This window comes from Tauraco erythrolophus, chromosome 1, assembly GCF_009769465.1.
Source record: "Tauraco erythrolophus isolate bTauEry1 chromosome 1, bTauEry1.pri, whole genome shotgun sequence".
NCBI lineage: Eukaryota > Metazoa > Chordata > Aves > Musophagiformes > Musophagidae > Tauraco > Tauraco erythrolophus.
In genome coordinates, this window is record NC_141465.1 from 115,480,141 (window position 1) to 115,500,693 (window position 20,553).

A 20,553-nucleotide genomic window follows, 5' to 3' on the forward strand; every position below is an offset into this window, starting at 1 on the left:
CTAAATACGTGCTTGGTATAATAACATTACTGATGCCTCATCTCATTTTCTCTTGCAAGGACTCTATTTCCTGGGCTCAGACAGAGAAGGTTATCTGACTCCTGTTCTTAGATGACAATGGAGCCTTTTCTGTCAAAGTCATTAGTCAAATCAGAGCCCTTAGCAACCGCAAGCACTCCTGGTATAGAAGTTAGTCTCACCTGGCTTAGGGCTGGATACAGACTAAACCACCTCTTGCAGATATGACAAGAAAGCGAGTGGGTAATATTCCATGATCTAGAAAAGTAGAGGGCCACTTTGAACTCAACAGTTTTGTAAGGAAATGGCTACAAAAGATGTAAATTCATTACACCATTGACATTTGCTGAGTTTTGATAAGATTTCTGTCATAAAACAGGGTTAATATTTAAGATGTGTACTTTCAAGGTATTTTCAGGTCCTCTTTATCCTGATATATTGAATAACAGACTTTCTTAAGTAAAGAAAGGCATTTATTACAACAGGTATTACTCAAGAGGAAAAAATAGCTTCTTAAAACAGATTCAGTTCCAGTTTTGTTTTCTTGTTCGGCAAGGACTGAATGCTGTCTCTCGTTCTGTAATGCACAGACATTTCAAAGCTGGATAATATTTGGCTAATAACAATGCCATTACATCTGGTGTTACATCTCCTGGGACCGATTTACTCAACATCAGAAAAACAGACGGCTACTCCCTCTGCTACCTGACTTATTCAGGAATTGAGTTTTTATAAGTCTGCTAATTCATTTTGTTGTATTAACATTTGTAATTATGCAACTTAGCTAAGGAAATGGAATTAAATCTTTTCCTTTGATTTGTAAAGGTTGTCAAAAGGATTTTCTTCAGAACCACAGTGCATGATGTTTATTTCTCGAAGTCCTCTGAGGAACCAGGGATATTTGCATGGTGTATACGATTACACAGACTATGTATTGATTCAGTATTGTAAATCCTATAATTTGTACTAGGGGATGTTTCATTTATGGTCTCAGTAAGTACACAGTGACAAGCATCTCCACCCTGACAGAATTTGCTGTCTAAATAGTCAAGATGACAAAAATGTGAGATGAAAAAAGGACAAAGAGATGTTGCATCCCTCACAAAGCACTGCTGAAGATGTCTCCAGCTCTGTCTGAAAGGAATGAATTAAATATTTTACCTTATGTTTTGTCTTGCAGCTATCATGCAAATTTATTTTAAATTATATTATCATATTAAATAGCAATCAGTGCTGTATATTGCAATTAAATCCAGATCATCTCCAATAACAACCCAACCTCATTTTCAGTCAGCCAGGCTTCCCCTTACCCAGCCTTCCTCTCATCTTAGTATTACTGATTAAATAAATTTTAAAAGTACAGTTTTCGTTGCCTTTGCTAAATGCTATCATGATCACTTTTTTGTTCATGGCACAAAAATTTATAGTGACCACAGAGATTTTACACATAAAAATATAACCACCTACTATGATGCTTCTCTAATGACATTATTGATAAATGCATTTTTGTAACTCTTACAGAGCAAAATAGAAAATAAATATTTTTTATTTTTCCCTATAGTGTATCACAGCAAGCTGTACTCTAGCACTGACAACATCATCTTTAAAATAATGACATAAATATATGCTATGCATCAATAAAATGGTATCTTAACATGTATTAAAAAGTGTTTGTATAAATTAATTATACAATATAACTAAAAAATAACAGCAATGACAAAGAAATTAAGTATAAAACTGGAAAGGGTGAGAGCTTTTTGCAATTCCTGTTGCATGACATTTAGAATTTTTGACACTTTCCGATTCAGGTCCTGCTCCATAGCTAAGACCTGATCATACATTTTCAAATTCTTATTTCGTTAAAGATGAAACAAGAAAATTTCAAAAAACAAAACCAAACCATTTTGCACTCATGAAATAACTTTTTCAAGATAAAACGTAAGAAGAATGTTTTATGGCAATTCACGTATTTCTTAGTGCAAGTTATAAGGAGTTTTCCATTCAAATACATTTTCATTCTATAGGATCTAATTATTATTATATTTCACTGAACTACATTTTCCACACAACTTTAAGTATACAGAAATGTATATTTGGAAAAGTTTAGTAAGCAGACAGTACAGCTATATGTATCAGGTAATTTAACTATGGGATGCACCCGCGGGTGTTGAGGGAGCTGGCGGATGTCATTGCCAGGCCACTCGCCATCATCTTTGCTAAATCGTGAGGAACGGGAGAGGTGCCTGAGGACTAGAGGAAAGCAAATGTCACTCAGGTCTTCAAAAAGGGCAAGAAGGAAGACCCAGGTAACTATAGACCGGTCAGCCTCACCTCCATCCCGGGAAAGATAATGGAACAACTTATCCTTGGTGCTGTCTCTAGGCATATCAAGGATAAGAGGGTCATTAGGGGCAGTCAACAGGGCTTCACTAAGGGGAAGTCGTGCTTGACAAACCTGATAGCCTTTTATGAGGACATCACCCAGCGGGTGGATGATGGTAGAGCAGTAGATGTGGTCTATCTTGACTTCAGTAAGGCATTTGACACAGTCTCCCACAGCATCCTCACAGGTAAACTGAGGAAGTGTGGTCTGGATGATCGGGTAGCAAGGTGGATTGTGAACTGGCTGAAGGATAGAAGCCAGAAAATAGTGGTCAATGGGACAGAGTCCAGTTGGAGGCCTGTATCCAGTGGAGTCCCTCAAGGGTCAGTACTGGACCAGTATTGTTCAGCATATTCATCGATGACTTGGATGAGAGAATAGAGTGCACGGTCAGCAAGTTTGCGATGACACTAAACTGGGAGGAGTGGCAGACACACCTGAAGGCTGTGCTGCCATTCAGAGAGACCTGGGCAGGCTGGAGAGTTGGGCAGGAAGAAATTTAATGAAATACAACAAGGGCAAGTATAGAGTCTTGCATTTGGGTAAGAACAACCCCATGTACCAGTACAAGTTGGGGACTGAACTGTTGGGGAACAGCACAGGAGAAAGGGACCTGGGGGTCCTGGTGGACAGCAGGATGACCATGAGCCAGCAATGTGCCCTTGTGACCAAGAAGGCCAATGGCATCCTGGGGTGTATTAGAAGGGGTGTGGTTAGTAGGTCAAGAGAGGTTCTCCTCCCCCTCTACTCTGCCCTAGTGAGGCCACATCTGGAATATTGTGTCCAGTTCTGGGCCCCCCAGTTCAAGAAGGACAAGGAACTGTTTGAGAGAGTCCAGCGCAGGGCCACAAAGATGATTAAGGGAGTGGAGCATCTCCCTTATGAGGAAAGGCTGAGGGAGCTGGGTCTCTTTAGCTTGGAGAAGAGGAGACTGAGGGGGGACCTCATTAATGTTTATAAATATGTAAAGGGTGACTGTCATGAGGATGGAGCCAGGCTCTTCTCAGTGGCATCCAATGATAGGACAAGGGGAAATGGATATAAGCTGGAACACAGGAGATTCCGCTTAAACATGAGGAAGAACTTCTTCCCAGTAAGGGTAACAGAACACTGAAACAGGCTGCCCAGAGAGGCTGTGGAGTCTCCTTCTCTGGAGACATTCAGAACTGGCCTGGACGCGTTCTTGTGTGATCTGATCTAGGTGGTCCTGCTCAGGCAGGGGGATTGGACTAGATGATCCTTTGAGGTCCCTTCCAATCCCTAACATTCTGTGATTCTGTGAAATGCGCATTCTCATAATCGTTTTGTCTGGGCAGATGCAAAGGTACAGATGAGGATTTTAAGTGGAAGACATTTTAAAAGCCAAAAAAGGATACTTTAAGATACATGAGACCATTGTAAGAGGTACACAGAACATACATGGAGATATCACCTGGATGCTCACTAAAAAGGAAGCAGAACAACTATTAGAGCAAAAAATCAATAGAAATAACAGGTGATGGAGGTTTTGGGTCATCAAGGAAGTAAAGGTGCGAAGTCTGGTACAGGACTGTGGAAGGCCTTCAAGGAATGGAGAATATAAGGAATTTACATTTGCTTCTGTGGACAGGGCAGATATAGATTTCTTAATCTGAAAGTCTAACAATTGGAAAACATATGCTAGATAAAATGGAATGGGAAAAATCATAGGAGTGGTCAAGCGCTTCTAGAATTTACAGGCTTAGGGATTTGTAAAAACAGTAGTAAGGCAGCATACTAGTAAGATCTTCATTACATATCTGAAAACCTTCAAAGACCTGCAAAGAATCTCAGAAACCACTGGATTTCTTGTTAGTTCACACCAAGGAAAATAAAACTGGTGTACAGCTTAGCCACAGGCTATTGTATGATTCTTCTTGAAGAACGATACATCCAGTTCTGACTTTGTCTTCTACGTATTGGTCCTCTATGAAAAACCTGTATGGAAACAGTTACTGCGTGGGGTAAGAGAGAGAACCAATAAAACAGCAGAACTCCAAAGGTATAATTCAATATTAATACTCCCGAAATTGTCTGGCAGCCAGACCTCTGCATTTTAGGAGAATGAAATTTTAAGTTTGGATTAATCTTATCAAAGCTTTTATCTGTTTAACGGGAAACTGCTTGTTACACGGTATTTATTCTCCTTTCCTAGTCTTGTCGTGCTCATAGGTCCCAATCTGGATGGAGGCCCTGCTGTGCTAGACATTGCAGAAACACACATTATTAGCTGCATGTACTAACTCAACAGACAATGCATGACCTGGAACATGATGTACCAATGACTTAAATCAATGCATGTCTTGGGGAGCCACCATTTGAGAACAGTGGTCACTTGTCTGACTCACTAATTTCTACTGGAGTTAGGCAGGTTTAGGTCATTTTAGTGTCAGTCTCAAAACTGACATGTCCTAAGAGTCCCACATGCAAAAAAGGCAGTTCGAGAACTCTGCACAGTGAATGTTTGTGATCAGATGGCTGGATTTCGTACATCAAAGCTTATGCAATTATTTGTATATGGAGTACAGAAATAGGGATTAAATCCAAGTTGTTCAATATCTGCATCTCATCGTTATTTCAGTAGGGTGGGCTTGACTCTGGGTACTAAACTGCAGACTAGGTGCACACCATAGTGTGCACCCCATCAGCCATGTCAGCACCCCTTTGGGAAAGTGGATTTTGAGCAGGAGAGGGCCTGCAGGCATCACTCCTGTAAGCACTAGGGCACCTGAAATCAGGAGTGGAGCTCACACGCACGCAGGGCGCAACCAGGATGTGCACTTGGATCCAGGCGCTAGGAAGTCCCTGGGTACCACATTTTGGAAATGCTATTTGTTTTCATCAGTGTCCTCAACCGTAACCATTCCATGTCAACTTATGTTATTCTAAGAAACGTTACAGTAAATTAAAACATTACAGTATGTTACTGAGTATGTGAATCTCTGTAATAATACTGTTGAGTAAACGATGATCTAAAGAGATACATTAAGTCTTCAGGGAGATTTAACCTCTTTTATGAAGTCAGCTGACAGCACTAGGAAAAATAGGCTAAGTTTCATGGACAGAGACCTTTTCCAGGTCAAACTTGAGCTACTCAAATTGTAAATTTACCAGCTCTGTCATTCATCATTCCTATTTTCTACATTAGAACAGCTCTGCTTGCTCCTGGGAGCAAAAATACATGCCAAAACCCAAGGAAAAGGTCCAATCGAACATTACTGATTGTGTGGGGGGGCTCAGAAAAGAAGGCGATACATCAGACCATGAGATCAGAACATTTGGTTTTCCTCTGGCAGAGAGTTTGCTAAGAGTAGCTTCATTTAAGTCTCCCCATACAGCTTAAAAGTAGCAAAGCAGAATCAGGAGCTGCAGTCAAGCCCTTATGAGCTCACCTGTCCACAGTTCTTAAACTTGCATGTACACTATAATCTCATTGTACTCAGACTTTTAAAAACTCTTTATCAATATAAATTATTCTAACAACAGTAAACTTAGATTTTTTTCACTTAAACGAGTGTTATTCCACACTCTTTTACGTACACAATTTGATTCATAATATAATTCAGATTAATCAAATGCTTTAATACATTTTTTATATATATATGTAAGTATATATCGCCTAACTGAGAAGTCTTACTTTCTTTGATAACAGATTTTCTGCAATAAGTATCACAATATCTTTCTTTTCAGATTTTACTATTTGTATAAAATATTCACTGTCTGATAGAGATAATGGGAATGACTGTGGCTGGTTGGAGGCAAATTATATTTAACTTAATGGAAAAATAGCAAAATACAGCTCTTCAGGATTATTCAGAGTAGAAACATTGGTGTTCACGTCAGAACATTGGTGTTCTGACGTGAAAATATTTTAGTAAAATTTAGGATGAGAATTTGTTAATAATTAAATAAATATTTTATTTCATTTGAGTATTTAAAACTGTAGCATTCTCAAAATGGCAACTAATTCCATGGAGCATACACTGTTAATGATACAACTCGTGGAAAGGCTGTACAAGTTCATTAGTGTATGTCTTTGCAGTGAAGGAGAACTCCTGCTGTGAATGAGTGTTCTTTACCATATATTTTTATTGCTGTCTAGTCTGGTTTTAAATATTCCAAATGATTGGACATCTACAATTTAATAAGGAATGCTATTACACAGTCTAGTAAGTCTCACTGTCAGAAAGTGTAATTTGATTTTCAGTTAAAATTTTGCTTTGATTCATCACATTTCTAGTTTTGTATTTTTCATGTTTCCTTAAGTAATCCCCTTCATCTTAGATGCCTGAATTTTTCAAGTGCTTACACAGTTGTTTACATAAGTATGTGATTATAAGCCACATATAATATTTATAGATCTAGGCCAGTATAATTATCAGCCAATTAATGTGTATAGATAGCCGTTGGTTGTAAGACTATATACAGTTAGCTTTTCTACATTTTCTTAGACAATTAAACATAAGCAAATTGACATTGCCTTATAGAAAACTTTGGAAAATAATTAAAAAATAATTTTTAACAGCTTTGTCTATATTCACTACTAATTGCCCATGAGAACCCACGAAGTTTAGCAGAGTGGTATGGCTGTGATAAAAGTTTCTGGAAAGAGGTATAGAAGAAGAAAGACCTGTGAATAATATGTGGAAAATCCTGTATTTGTTTGTCCAACTGTAGCAATTGTCCTCTTTATTCCAGTGCTAGAAAGACAAAGACAAACTGGAAGTAAAGAGTATACTCCAGTCTAAATGTGCAGAGACCTTCCCAGTTCTCATTGCCTATGTCTGTACGTCCAGCTGAAGTGCAGGCACAAGAGCAGGCTAAACATTCATCCTGCTCTTAGGAAGAACCATGCTTAGAATACGCATTGATGGACCGGGCATTGTGGGCTTGGCTCTCCATATACCAAGTTAATTCCTGTCATGATAAGGTGATCCACAAGTTGTTCTAAAGCTTAGTATTAGGGCTTGACTTTCCTCTTTTTAGTGACTCAAACCCAAGTAAGGTTTAACATGGATGGCAGAAGAACATGGGATTGAGTGCGGATTCAAATCATGTTTGTCTGACAGTGCACCTAGAACTATAAAGGCCTGTTTGCCTCTTACTCACACTGTGCTTGTGCTTATATTTTTTTTGTCAGAGAAAAACTTTCATGCCAATCACCAGACTGGAGAAAGGCAGCTAGTTATTCTGGGAAACACTCCTCTCTCATAACTGTCTGTCCTTATCAACATGAAACAGGACAACTGCCTTGACCTCTCTTATTCCAGGAGATCATGATAGCTGAGGTACCCATGAAAACATGAGTTTCTCCATCAGAGGCTAAAAAAAGTTAGGAATAATCTTTGGCACATGACTGTTCCTGGCCTTATGATAACGTAGTACAACCTGAACGATACCATAACTGAATTAATCTGGGGTTTCTGAACAAGATTTCCTATTGCATCAGAAATCGTTATCAGCTGATCAGGTGCATTTTTCACACATGAGTTTTAGAGTACTACCATGACAATCTATGAAAATCAATAGTGACCTAAAAGTTTTGGTCTCTGTCTTCACTGATTATAGTGTAGACACAATGGATCAGTATTACAGGTGAAGTTCTGAGGTTGTGAGTACTAATTCTCTGTGTGACAGCAGGATAGGACAGATAAAGCCTGTTATATTCAGGAGAAAATGTGAAATTGGTCTCATGAACTTAGTTTTCTCTAAGGTATATAAAGATAATGGAAAAGTAAAAATGAAATAAAACCTCAACAAAACCCTCGGAAATAACTAGTCTCCAGCAATACAAGCAAAAGATTAGAGTTGTGAAATCATAATCAGTTATGTAGCAAACTAAGAAGGCAAATACCTCTTGTTAATGTCTCCAACTGAGCAGCTAATCTCTACAAAGCTTTCAGATGCTCAGTGTTGTATAAAACATTTTCATGTTAAAATTAGCTTAACACTATCTGACTTTTCCAAATTGTTTGCCAGTTATGCAGCCTTTCACAGTCATGGAATTTGTATGTTGGGCAATTAGTATGGGAGATACTTAAATAATTTAAGAATCAAATTCCAAAATACAGGTCCTCAGAAGTCCTCCTTGCTTGTTCAACAGATGGGGAGAGGCTGTTCAGGAGGGCCTGTTGTGATAGGACAAGGGGTAATGGTTTTAAAATAGAGGGAGGTAGATTCAGGTTGGATATTAGGAAAAAATTTTTTACCGTAAGAGTTGTAGAACACTGGAACAGGTTGCCCAGAGAGGTGGTGGATGCTCCATCCCTGGAGACGTTCAAGGCCAGGTTGGATGAGGCCCTGAGCAACCTGATCTAGTTGGAGATATCCCTGTTCCTTGCAGGGGGGTTGGACTAGATGACCTTTGAAGGTCCCTTCCAGCCCTAACGATTCTATGATTCTATGATTCTATGATCTAGGCATACTAATATTCTTGCAGCTGTATTATCTGATCACCACTGGACATGAACACAATCAGAATATCCTAAGTGACCATCTTACCAATAAAGTCTACAAGGATAAAGAGTGGCCATGTGAAAAAGTACTGATGTCCTTCTACCTAAGAACAAGTGGCTGCAAGACTCAACTGGGTTGTTGCACTCCCAGATTAAAATCCCTCCTTTCCCTGGGAAAATCTGATCTCACATCTTCTACTGGAGATCCATGCCCTAACCAACAGTTTATAGCACATTTGATGTGGGAATCTTTTACTCTTTTTCTAGCTTGTTCTACTGCATATAAATTCATTTCATATTAATTGGAGCAGAAGCTACAACAGAAACTATAGGTATAGGCTATAAACCTAGACATCTTAGCATAGAATGTAATCATGTTGGTCAGGCATCATTCATCCCTGGTAAATCCATGCTGATTGTTGTTCCCCATTACCTTATTCTCCTTCATGGGCCTTGAAATGTCTTCCAAGAGGACTTGCTCCACCATTTTCCCGGGACTGAAGTGAGGCTGAGTAGCCCATAATTCATTAGACTGTCCCTTTGGCCTCTTTTTTTGAAGACAAGTGCAACACTTGTATTTCTCCCATCATTGAGGATCTCCCCAGTCTCCATAAACTTTCAAACACAGCAGAGGGTGACGTTTCAAAAGAATCAGACAGTTCTCTCTGCATCTATGGATGTGGCCTATCTTGCTACCCTTTGTTCCTTCTAAGTCTTTAGTTAAGCTGAGCTTTGGCTTTCCTAACACAGGAAGCCTAACACATTTCCTGGCCCAGACAATGTTTTTAAATCTCAGCTTTGTAGCCTGTCCTTGCTCGCAACTCTCCTATACTGCTTTTTGCGCTGAAGCTCCGTCACAAGTAACCTGTCTAGTTAAGCCAGGCTACTTACCTTCCTGAGTGTCAGGATAGATCGTTCCTGCATTTGGAGGATACTGTCCTTAAACACCAGCAAGCTTGAGTAACTTTACCCTTCAGATCTGCGGCGTGCCACCCTTAGTTGTCCTATCCAGAAGTTATCCCTGATACCCTCCAGAAATCTTCACTGCTTCCATCCTGCCATGTTTGTCCTTCCAGCAGATGCCAGTGACATTAAAGTTCTCCTCTTTCAGACCTATCAGACCCTTCAAAATTGTTCACAGGGCTTGGACATCCTCACCCTGTTGCAGCCCTAAATCCCTTAAGATTCTTAACCTATTTTAAACTCTTAGGACTAGCACTCCCCTTTAGTTCTCAGAAAGCCTCAATATGTTAAAAACAAAACCTGGAATTTCCATTTTATGCAAAATTTTGATTTGTTATATGTCCGGGGAAAAAACCTCAATGTCAATTTTTTTTCAAACTGTCTAATTTTCATGAAAAACTATTTCTAGTTTTTAAATTACTCTATTTCACCTTATTGACCAAGCTTGAGGCAAAATAATTTAATTCTGTATGCTCTAGAACAGCTGAATATAATGAATCCACAGCTTTCTTCTCTCACCTCCCAAAAAAACCTGAGACTGTCCCCTCGAACTCCAAAAGAGAAAAAGAAAAAAAAGAGAGACATATCTGATACCTGTGAATCAATCTGCCCAACTAAGCAATGCTCATATGTTATATAATTGGAGCAGTATGAGAAAAAGAATATATTCTCTGTTCAGGTTGTTCCCTTTTAGTCTAGATTTTATGAAAAGAAACGAAATGAAATGAAATTCTGTTCAATTTGGTCATGTTCATTTAAAGCTGAAGGCCTCTCAAACAATGGAGTATAGAAAAGTCTGCCTTTCATCATCCTTCCAAATTTCTACAAGGAGATTAAAATCTATACATCCCGCAGCATGTCTATGTCTAGTTCATGTTCTCCTTTGTCAGCTTAGCTTGTTTGCTAGTATTTATCACACTGTCTGTTTTTTTGGGTTCAGACAGGAGATGTGTGCATGGATTAATTCCATGTCAGCTTGTTGAAGCTCTGTTCATGGTTTCAATATTATTTTATTCTGAATCTATGAATGATATAGCATGTGATTTTTGTATACTGCAAGTTATTATTTAATGAAAGATTTAAGGAAACAGAAAAACAACTTTTATCTTATAAAATAAACTTTGATGTCTAAGTAATAACTCTGTCAACTTTGAGTGGGCTCATGAAAGGGCTGTTTGATAGAACTATGCCAATCAATTTCTAAAGCACCAACAGTTATTGTTAGTTGTTTCTATGACTGTTACCTTCAATCTTTACAAACAGCATTTCCTTAGACACAAAAAGGACCATGATGCTTCAATTACACTTCCAGACTTTGAACATGTAGTTAACCCCTATACTCTTTCTTAGGCTTTCCTTAGAGGCTAGAAGTGCTTCTCTGGATGATATTTCTAGTATCTTCAGAGTTACTTCTTGTCTTGACAGATGTACTCTATTAAAACAATACTCAGCAGAAAAAGTTCTCTGTTCTTAATGACATCACACATACTTTTGCTGAGGATTGTGACATGCACGTATACTTTGTACAAATGTTCTTACAGGTGGTATTTAGCTTAAATCTAGGTATTTCCCTAGAATTATCCCAAATGTATGAAGGCATTACAGTTAAGTCACTATTTAACTGGGTATGTCAGGAATATAGATTCTTTAAAAGAGAATCAGGAAAACCCTTATAACCATGGCAGTCAGAGTCCACCCTGTGAAAGAGTATAAGCCTGCACTATGTGAGCTGTTATTCCACTGCTCTTGCTGCCAAGGCAGAAGGACACTGTGCCTCAGCAGATCAAGGCATTTGATGCCTTCCTAACAGATAACTAGTAGGAGATAGCAGTTTCTAGAAGCGGAGTTTCTGATGCTATTTTTTCAGTTCTGACTGATACGGAGAAGAAACACCCAGTTTCCAACAGTGAAACCAAACCAACAGAAAATAATTTTTAAAACTCCTTAAAAATATAAACTTGAGCCACACAGAAAACAGTTTGAAAAGTTATTCATGTTCTCTGTGATTCATGATGTGCAGTCACTCAATGCACATCTTCCCTGTGAACTGTTTAACAGAAAAATTGTATGTGAACTAAGATATTCTGCATTGTAATCTGTATGACAGTAACAGTGCTGAAAAGAATTTATGTGGAGGAAGAAACTTGATGGGAAGTCAAGCAGTAGTAACTGTATTAGTAAGTGGCACTTAAAATCAACCTACTTTCTTTATAGTAAGAGAAAGTAGAGTACAGGAATGCTTCCATGAAGATAAAATGCCCTTTATTTAGTGAGAGGGGCATAATAACAATAGATAAAAGGAACTTTAATAAACACTTTCTTCAGTAGCAGGGGCAGAGCTGTAGGAATTTATTATTATTGTTTTTCTTGTAACAAGTCTATTTAAATCATCTGTGTATCACAACTGCATGTTAGGAAAAAATTAGCTTAGCTTCAAAATTCACTGATGCATTTTATTGCATTCTGGCTAAAGCTACATCTTGCAGACTTCTGAAAGTTACCCTTTAATCTACTACGAGCAAATTTACATTATAAATATTAAAATATATATGACAGTGGAAAGTTATTAAATTTATTTCTGAGTAATATAGCTGCTTAGCCTCATGCACGAAGTAGTAATAATTACCTCTGAGCTGTAATTAATTGGGCAAATAAATTGTTACATTTCAGAAGCTGATATAGAAGAGAAGGAAGTTAAGAAAAACTAGCTACTGTCAGCAATATTTTAACACTGAGGAATTTTATGTGAGATAAAATTACAGCAAACACATTTATAAAATATAAACTAAGCCGAGACTACAGACAACAGTAAAATACATTCTCTTAGAATGGTTAGAATTCACTTCAGTATAAGGCATCAACAACATCAGTATTTTAAATATTATTACTAATACAGAAATTACAGATCAGTGAGTATGTTCAAAGATAGATATTTCTTACATACTTTCAACAAAAGTGCAAATTACAGTTGAGAAGGAAGAAACAGGAACCATTTATTACACACAGAGAAGTCAATAATCATATGAAATAAGTAAAGTAGTGAGGCAGGGAAGGGAAGAGAATATGAAAAGAATAAAAAATCAAAGAGGATACTTACTGGAGAAAACCACATCACTTTAAGAATCCAAATTGTCAAAGAAAAATTCACAACTAGGATGATGAGCAGGAGGAGAACAAACAGGTAGAGGCAACGCTTTCTCCAGCCGTAAATTCCAATTTTGTAGACATATTCATTCTTCGGCCTCTCTAGGCTAGTGCCTGGTGTTGTTGTAGTATATTGTTCACGTACCATTTGCTATGTAAAGAAAAAAAATGGGATTGCCTAAGTGTTTGAGTTAAATTAAAAATATTTATATAAAAACCCAAGGAAATTATGAACTGCAAGTTCATAGACACTAGAAACTCTTACGAAGTTTTACACAGAAAGCATTTTCATCATGTCCCATTCAAATTACATTTACATCTTATTTTTTGGTACACATGATGTGATGTTTTAATGTATGAACTGCATCAATTGCTATTTTCAGGAAGCTTAAATTTATTTTATCCTATTTAGAATGGCAACAACTTCCTCCTATTTTTCATAATATTCTAATTCTTCCATTACAAAATATTTCATAGGATTATACCGTAATCTGCAGCTAACAGAACAATATTATTTTATTGTACAAATAATTGGTAACAGTACCTTGTAAGCATAGGTTTAAAAACATTTCTACATATTCTTTCCTCGATTCAGTAATAAAATGCATTCTTTGTGTTGCAAAACTTAACTGGTATTTCTGGAATGCCAAAACATGTTAAGCTTCAGAATCTGTGTATAAAGAAATTAAATGATTCTTAATAATGTAAAGGACATAATGATTTCTCAATTTATCAGTTATTCATACTTAAGGATATATTACCAATAAAACCACTGATTACTGGGTGTAAACAACTTCCCTCACTTTGTACCATAGTTCTTAAAGAAGCATTCTTTGAATTTAAAGAAATCTTAGCAGATTGCACTTCCTTAAAACACGAGGATAGTCACTCACTTTCAGCACAGAGATCACTAACAATTCAAACCATTCATTAAAGCTTACAATTTCAGCCGAGAATAAAATCTCAGCAGCTGAAGGTGCTATCAGTGTGCAACATCTGTCTCACTTCTGCTGATATAAAATGAAAAAAAAAAAAACGCAAAACAACCATGGATGCCAAAAAGAAAATAGATATTTTAAGTTCAAGCACTTCCCATGAGCCAGGTAGAACTGTGGGCATCTGACCAAAATCCGTTCAACTTTCCTACAATATAATGTTCCCAAAGGAGAGTGCATTCAAACAGGTTTCACACAAGGTCTCTTCTCAATTCTGAATTTACTCCTGCGAATGAGATCACTGTGCTCTGCACACGCAACTTTCAAAACGTGATTAAATTACATCCTTTCCCAGCTGCTGAATTACTCTAAGTTGTTAAAAAAGCTCTTTTCAAGTCTCCTGCAGAGCCATCCTGTGTCTGTAACAAGCTTGCGGCTTTCAGTTCTAACCCTCGTCTTTAGAAAGATGTCATCTTTTGTTCCTGTAGCTTCCTATTGAACTACGAGACAGAGTACGCAATGTAAGTTTACAATTGAACAGACGTTCATGCATTATCTCTTTGCGTACATGCAGTACTCATTTCTGCACTTACATTCAAAAATATTTTAATTTGTTGTTTATTTATGTTAAAATATGAGACTTGATCATTGGCAGTTCATAATGTAACTGTGCTACAGCCATTATGGGACAATATTCTAATTAATTTGTTGCTATCGGTCTCAGTTGCTCATGATACTGTATATAAAAATACTTTCATCTGCTGAAAATTCTGAAAACAGTATAATAATTTATTAGTGGAGAATCATAGATTCTGAAATAACTTGGCTTAACATTACTGCAAAACATTGTAGATTTTCAAGATGGTACTTAATATTCACCACATGAACTACATTTGTTTAAAACTCTCAGATTATATTTTTTCAGTTCTGTTTATTACTCAAGCACCTCATACTGATTATAGGATATTGTTTATACATGAGTTGTTACTATTTTTTTGCTCTTTTCCTGCTAATCATTATATAACAAACCGTACCACTCTCATAGAAATTGCCCTTTTTCTTAAACCTACTTTCTCATGCTCTGCCAATTGAGACAAATTGGGACATTTATACATGCAACGGGCTTTATCATAAAATGCTTGGAAGAACCTTCACCCTTACTTGTACACAGATTTCTCCTGAACACTGTAACGTATGGGACAGGATGCAGTAACTCTTATCTGGTGACACCAAGAGATATACTTTGAGAAATAATCCATGCAGTTCTTGCTCAGGTATAGTAAAACTATCTAATACCCTAACATAGGGTATCCTCTGAGTTTCTCAGTTTCCTTCATTCTACCTACTTGTTAAGTGTTGGCATAACAAAAGACAAGATAGATGACAGCTATAGAAATTTCTGCAGTGACAGAAGCCCCCTTCACAAGACCGACTGCTTTTTTTTTTTTTGATGTGACAAATAAAATCCACTTCTAAGAACACTTAAACAACTTAAAAGGTTATTTAAATAGAAAAACGGAGCATTCTTCAGAAACTGGACAGTCTCATGAAGTCAGCTGAGCCTTCGACAACAAATCCCTAGCTATGGCATCTATGCTTTGCCTGTTCCTTGTGTTGCTGTCCGCTACATCTTCAAGGTAAATTTTGCAGTAGAAACATCATTTCATAAAGAGTAAAGGAATTATCAGATCTTCATGTTTTTAGTCAGCCTCATCACAGTGGTCTCTGAGGTTGGGATTCATCTTGCAATGTTAAGATACCAACAATTTAGCCTTTAATATCTGAGCCAGTCAACCTGGATTCCCTTTATTATGAATGGAGATAAACCTACCCCTGCTGGGAATTATTCACCTGACTGATTTTAGATGTATATTTTAGACATCCAATGAACTGCACCTTAGATGTCTTTAATTTCTCTCCATAAAAAGAGAAATAAAGAGAGCCTAGGAGGATTTTTTCATATGTACATACCTACATGTTTTAGGTATAAACATTTGGTTAAATTATTCCAAACAGAATGATTTCCAGAAGCATGTTATTTAACAAAAAGATAGGATTCTTTTGATTCCTGTTCTCCTCTGTTCCATTTTTCACATAGTGTAAAATGTTTATTGTGCTATACATAATGTATTATGTACTGCTGTTCAATGAGGCGAGGTCAAAATCCATTATGCATTTCACAAAAAGTCTATGAGTTTTGTAATTGTTTTCAGCCCTTCAGAAATTCCACAGAGGACATCTCCCAGTGCAGCACTGTTCCCTGCACAAATTATTTTTTCCTGACAGAAAACAGTTCTGTTGTTCCTGAGCATTATTAATAATGCCAAAAATTGCTTTGGTCCTAGCACATGGGTAATGTTGGCCTAGACGACTGACTACTTTGAAAAGGATTAAGTTTTTCTACTTAACATAATATTTCATAATTTTAAAGAGAATTAGTGGCCCAGTACCAAGTAATTACAGGGGAAATCATTTAAGAATTGATACTGTTGGACCATTTCTTCTGAAAGAATCAGCCTATCATATTATTGACTTATACGTGCATGAGCTGAAATCACATAGGACAATAATCTCAGACCTGTCTGGAGAAGTCAGAGAGAAATTCTTCTATAGCTTTGGGCTGTTTTAGGTAGCTGGGCTGAAAGAAAAGCCTTAAAGAGGCAGATCTCATAGTTGCCTGGTGAAGTCTGCCAGGATTCAAGAGAGACTTTTAGAATGAAAACAATAGATCTTTAGTACTATGATGAAAATTGTGATTTGTAAATGGAATAAACATGAAACTGTAAGTTGGTTGTGTAGAAGCATACTAAACACACACCAAGAAGGAAGTGGTTACTTAGACACCAGAGTGAACACAAGTTAGTTGGAGGAGCAAGTTTGCCCAACGAACAATAACTTCCGTAACTGTTATCTTTATATTCTTTTACAAGGAGGCAGCATACGGTGATGAACTACAGAGTAAGAGCAGTCCTGGCAAACTACAGAGCAGATAAAATGGCAATCCAGTTTCAGAATGAAAATTCTGACATCATTCAAATGAGTCATGAAAACGCGTATTATTTGGATCATGTCAGCAGTACCATAGTAATGAAAAAATCTTCCATTAATTGGAAGTGGAATTTCTTTGTGTTCCTACTCAAGGGTCCACATAATCAGAAGTCAAATAGGATTAAGGTCAACTACTCACATATTCCTTACACATTTTGGTTAATACTAATAACTATTACTAATACTAATACCTAACTATAATTCCAGTAATAATTATATAATTATTAGCATTTTATACTTTTCAACTGTTTCCAACTGTGTTGGGATTTTCAGCAAAGACACAAAAAGCTTAGGACTCAGGAGAACATTTTCAAGTCAGAGTTAAGATGAACTGGTGAGGTTTCATGAAGAAATTTGCCCCACCGATGCTCATGCTATACCGTTCTTTTAAAAGGGAACTTCTGTCACCAATGCTTCTACTCTTCTCTCTTTACATGAAGCATATTCATTTGCATGCAAGAAAATTCACATTATGTGTGGAGATGAAAGAGGTGACAGTGCTAAACTAAAACAATTCAGTAAAAAGACCATTTTAATTATTTAAACTAAATTCTTGTGCCATTACAAACGAACTGTAAACTGAAATAAAACAACCTGCCAACTCAGGCAAGTGAGAACTGCTTTTACAATCCGCATGTAGTATCTTCATGGATCATTGTGTTCATTAATGTTGTTTTTATGTAATGCATTGAGCTAAATGAGCATTATTATACAGTATGAACACCAGAAGTACGTTAAAACGTCACACTTCGGCGGTATTCAGGCATGCACACTTTTGTCTTTGTGGAGGACAGAAGCAGGAAGCAGGTGCAGCTGGAGTATTTTCCTGACAGAGGAAAAACAGTTGGGGCAAATCGGTTCAAAGAAAAAAAATGCAAAAGAAGGGAAACTTTTGGAATTCATATAGAAAAGCTTTCAAGACAAAATCAGAAAGACAGGGAAAACTCAAACTTTCATGACTAGATGAAAATTTTCTAATTCTTTTCAACCCTCCCTCATTGCAACACATTGTATTTAATCTTGCCCAATGCTGCTTTGCCGAGATTTGTGTATTATACAGCATATTACAGTCGAACTGTAAACTAGTGTCATTAGCTAAAAAGAGCTGTACTCCTGCAGCGTAATTTTCAGAAACCAGCGAAGAAATTCATATGGTCTAGTTAACTGTTTGCATATCCCGCAGTGCAAATTTACATAATAACTATGACACAGTCACAATTAACAGCTTTGCACATTTTAAGTACCACCGCAATAGCTGAAAGATAGTCACTGACAGCATAGGATGAAGTACCATATTAAAAATGATTATCTGTCTAATGTCTAATGTCTGTTTTGAATCTTATTTACACTAAAAGTGTTTTTAAAACTTTATTTTCAGTCTTTCAACTTAATTTATTTTTCCTCCTTTAATAAACTCCTAAAACATTAATCAGATTAGAAGAAAGTAATTTTCATGATACTTCCTTCAGAATCCAAAGGACAACCAAAAGTACTAGATAGACTTTTTTTTGTAAAGTATTTTTAATTTTTGCATATCTTGCTAACATTTTAAGGAGTAACTTTGGTATCAGTAATGTGTGTTAAGCCTTACAGGACTCCTTGGCATAACTTTCACTTCCTCTTAAATGGAGGAGGAGGAAACTTCCAGTGCAGGTGCTTATAGTTCACTCACCTGAAAGAAGGTCAAGCTAGATGTCCTCAGTGGAGTAAATTCTAGAAAACTGAAATTAAGAATTCTTGTCTTAAAGTATTTGCTCAGGATGGGAGAAACCCAAGGGACCCTAGTGTAGTTCCTTGAGAAAATGGGAGTCAAATTTAGGATTATAGTCAAGCCCAGTTCCTAAAAATCTCCTTTGCTCAGGATCCAGCAATAGGTCAACTGAAAGTGCGAGTTCCAGTGAGCTTCCAAGCTTGAAATTGCTTTCAGATTTTCTAGTCTAGAGTAGTTACATACAATGAGTTCAGAAGTCATACAAATGCCAATAGTAGCGAGCACATAAGGACTGTGAATTTGGCTGCCATTAACTTCCGTCCTTCACTCCCTGACTTGCAGCATTTTCTCCCCTCACCTGCTCATAATAATGAACAAGTAAAGAAGGAAAGTACTAAGGTTTCTGCTGAAGAAGAAGGAAGAATGGTGCAACACAGCTTGCATGGTAGGAGAGAAAGGCAACTCCCATTCCAGCACATGCTGGGAAAGGAAGCCTGAAGAACAGTGAAGATATTCCCTTACCCGCTACCTCAGGAATACCTGCTCCACAAATTGAGGCTTGAAAGTTAAACATAGCGATTGACATATTTTTATTATTTTAGCTGATAAGAGTAGTACAGACCTGCATCTTACCAGTGCCTTCCAAATACTAGAATGAATCACAGGGGGATGATTATTCACTCCTTTTTCATTCCTTTTTCTCATATATGAGGGGAAATAAGAATGAAATACGAATGCAGAAAATGCTACTGTTTAACAAAATCTTTCTTGGTAGTGCTAATAAGCCTGTTTTCTGTAATTAAAACCTCGAATATATTCCTGGATGATAAATAATATATGATAGACTTTTAAAAAATCCCACAATAATAAATACTCTTCTTAATCAATAAACAATGTATTTTGACATGGAAGTCACAAAATAAAAACAACAAAAGAAAACTAAGAGGACTGGAAGAATAAGTGAGTAACACCATAGTTAAATCCAACCCTAATGTTAAGAGGAACTGTTTAACTGGCTGTATTTATATGGACAAGTCTTTAAATGATTAGCTCGAGCTCTGCAGCATCTATCTTTAAATAGGTGGAAGAAAGGAACAATTTTAGGCAAGGAATGCTGAGAGCTATCGTGTCCTTATGGAAAGGCTAGCAGAATCGCCCTTCTTCCTCTCTTTAAAATTTAATAAAAATTCTGTCTTTATGGAAAATAAGAACAGTGCGCATTTAGTCTACAGTGTAAAGGGCTTTCTCACTAAAAAGGACAAAACAAAATTAAATAGACAGGGATGACTTGAGGATGTAATAAGTTTTCCATCTATAAATTAAAAAACGAAAGTCTTTATAGGATTATAAATTACATTGAGAGCTGAATACCACATCATCTCTTATTCTGATCACGTTGCAGTTCAAGCTTATTTAACTGAGTTCTTCTAATTGTACTCTTTCATCTGAATAGTCTTGCTTAGCATTGTTAAGCATTGTCAGGATTAAAAGCCTTGCTTAGTGTTAGTAGCTAACTTCTTCAGCATTAGTAGCTAAATTTGCTGCAGCCTCAGGCCACAAGCTGCAAACTTTCACCCAGAAAAGTCGAACGTATCAACTTATCAGTTGAACTGATGCTTAGTTACACAAAGGAAGGCCCTGAGACCAGTGTAAACTGGGAGATACGGAGGCCGTGATTTTCAGCAGAACCTGCAACCCATCCAGATAAGAAACAGCCAACAGCCTACCTGGAGACAAAGAAAGAATCCAACAAGGAACAAGAAGACCCCAGACCAAAAATTATCATTGGACCAAGAGATGCGTGCAAGGTGCGTGAACAGCGCATGAATGGGTACACAGAGAGTAGGGTATAAATGCCCAGGGATTTCTTTGTTCAGG

At 37.1% G+C, this 20,553-nt stretch overlaps 1 protein-coding gene across 2 annotated transcripts in view; it reads right to left on the minus strand.

The window, feature by feature from the left end:
• Positions 1 to 13,129, minus strand: part of SGCG (sarcoglycan gamma) — a 71,593-nt gene extending 58,464 nt beyond the window's left edge. For both annotated transcript variants that reach the window (XM_086613354.1, XM_086613346.1), the window contains exon 1: positions 12,935 to 13,129. In XM_086613354.1, the coding sequence (XP_086469480.1) occupies positions 12,935 to 13,129 (195 nt within the window). The remainder of the gene's footprint in view (positions 1 to 12,934) is intronic.
• Positions 13,130 to 20,553: the final 7,424 nt, after the last annotated feature.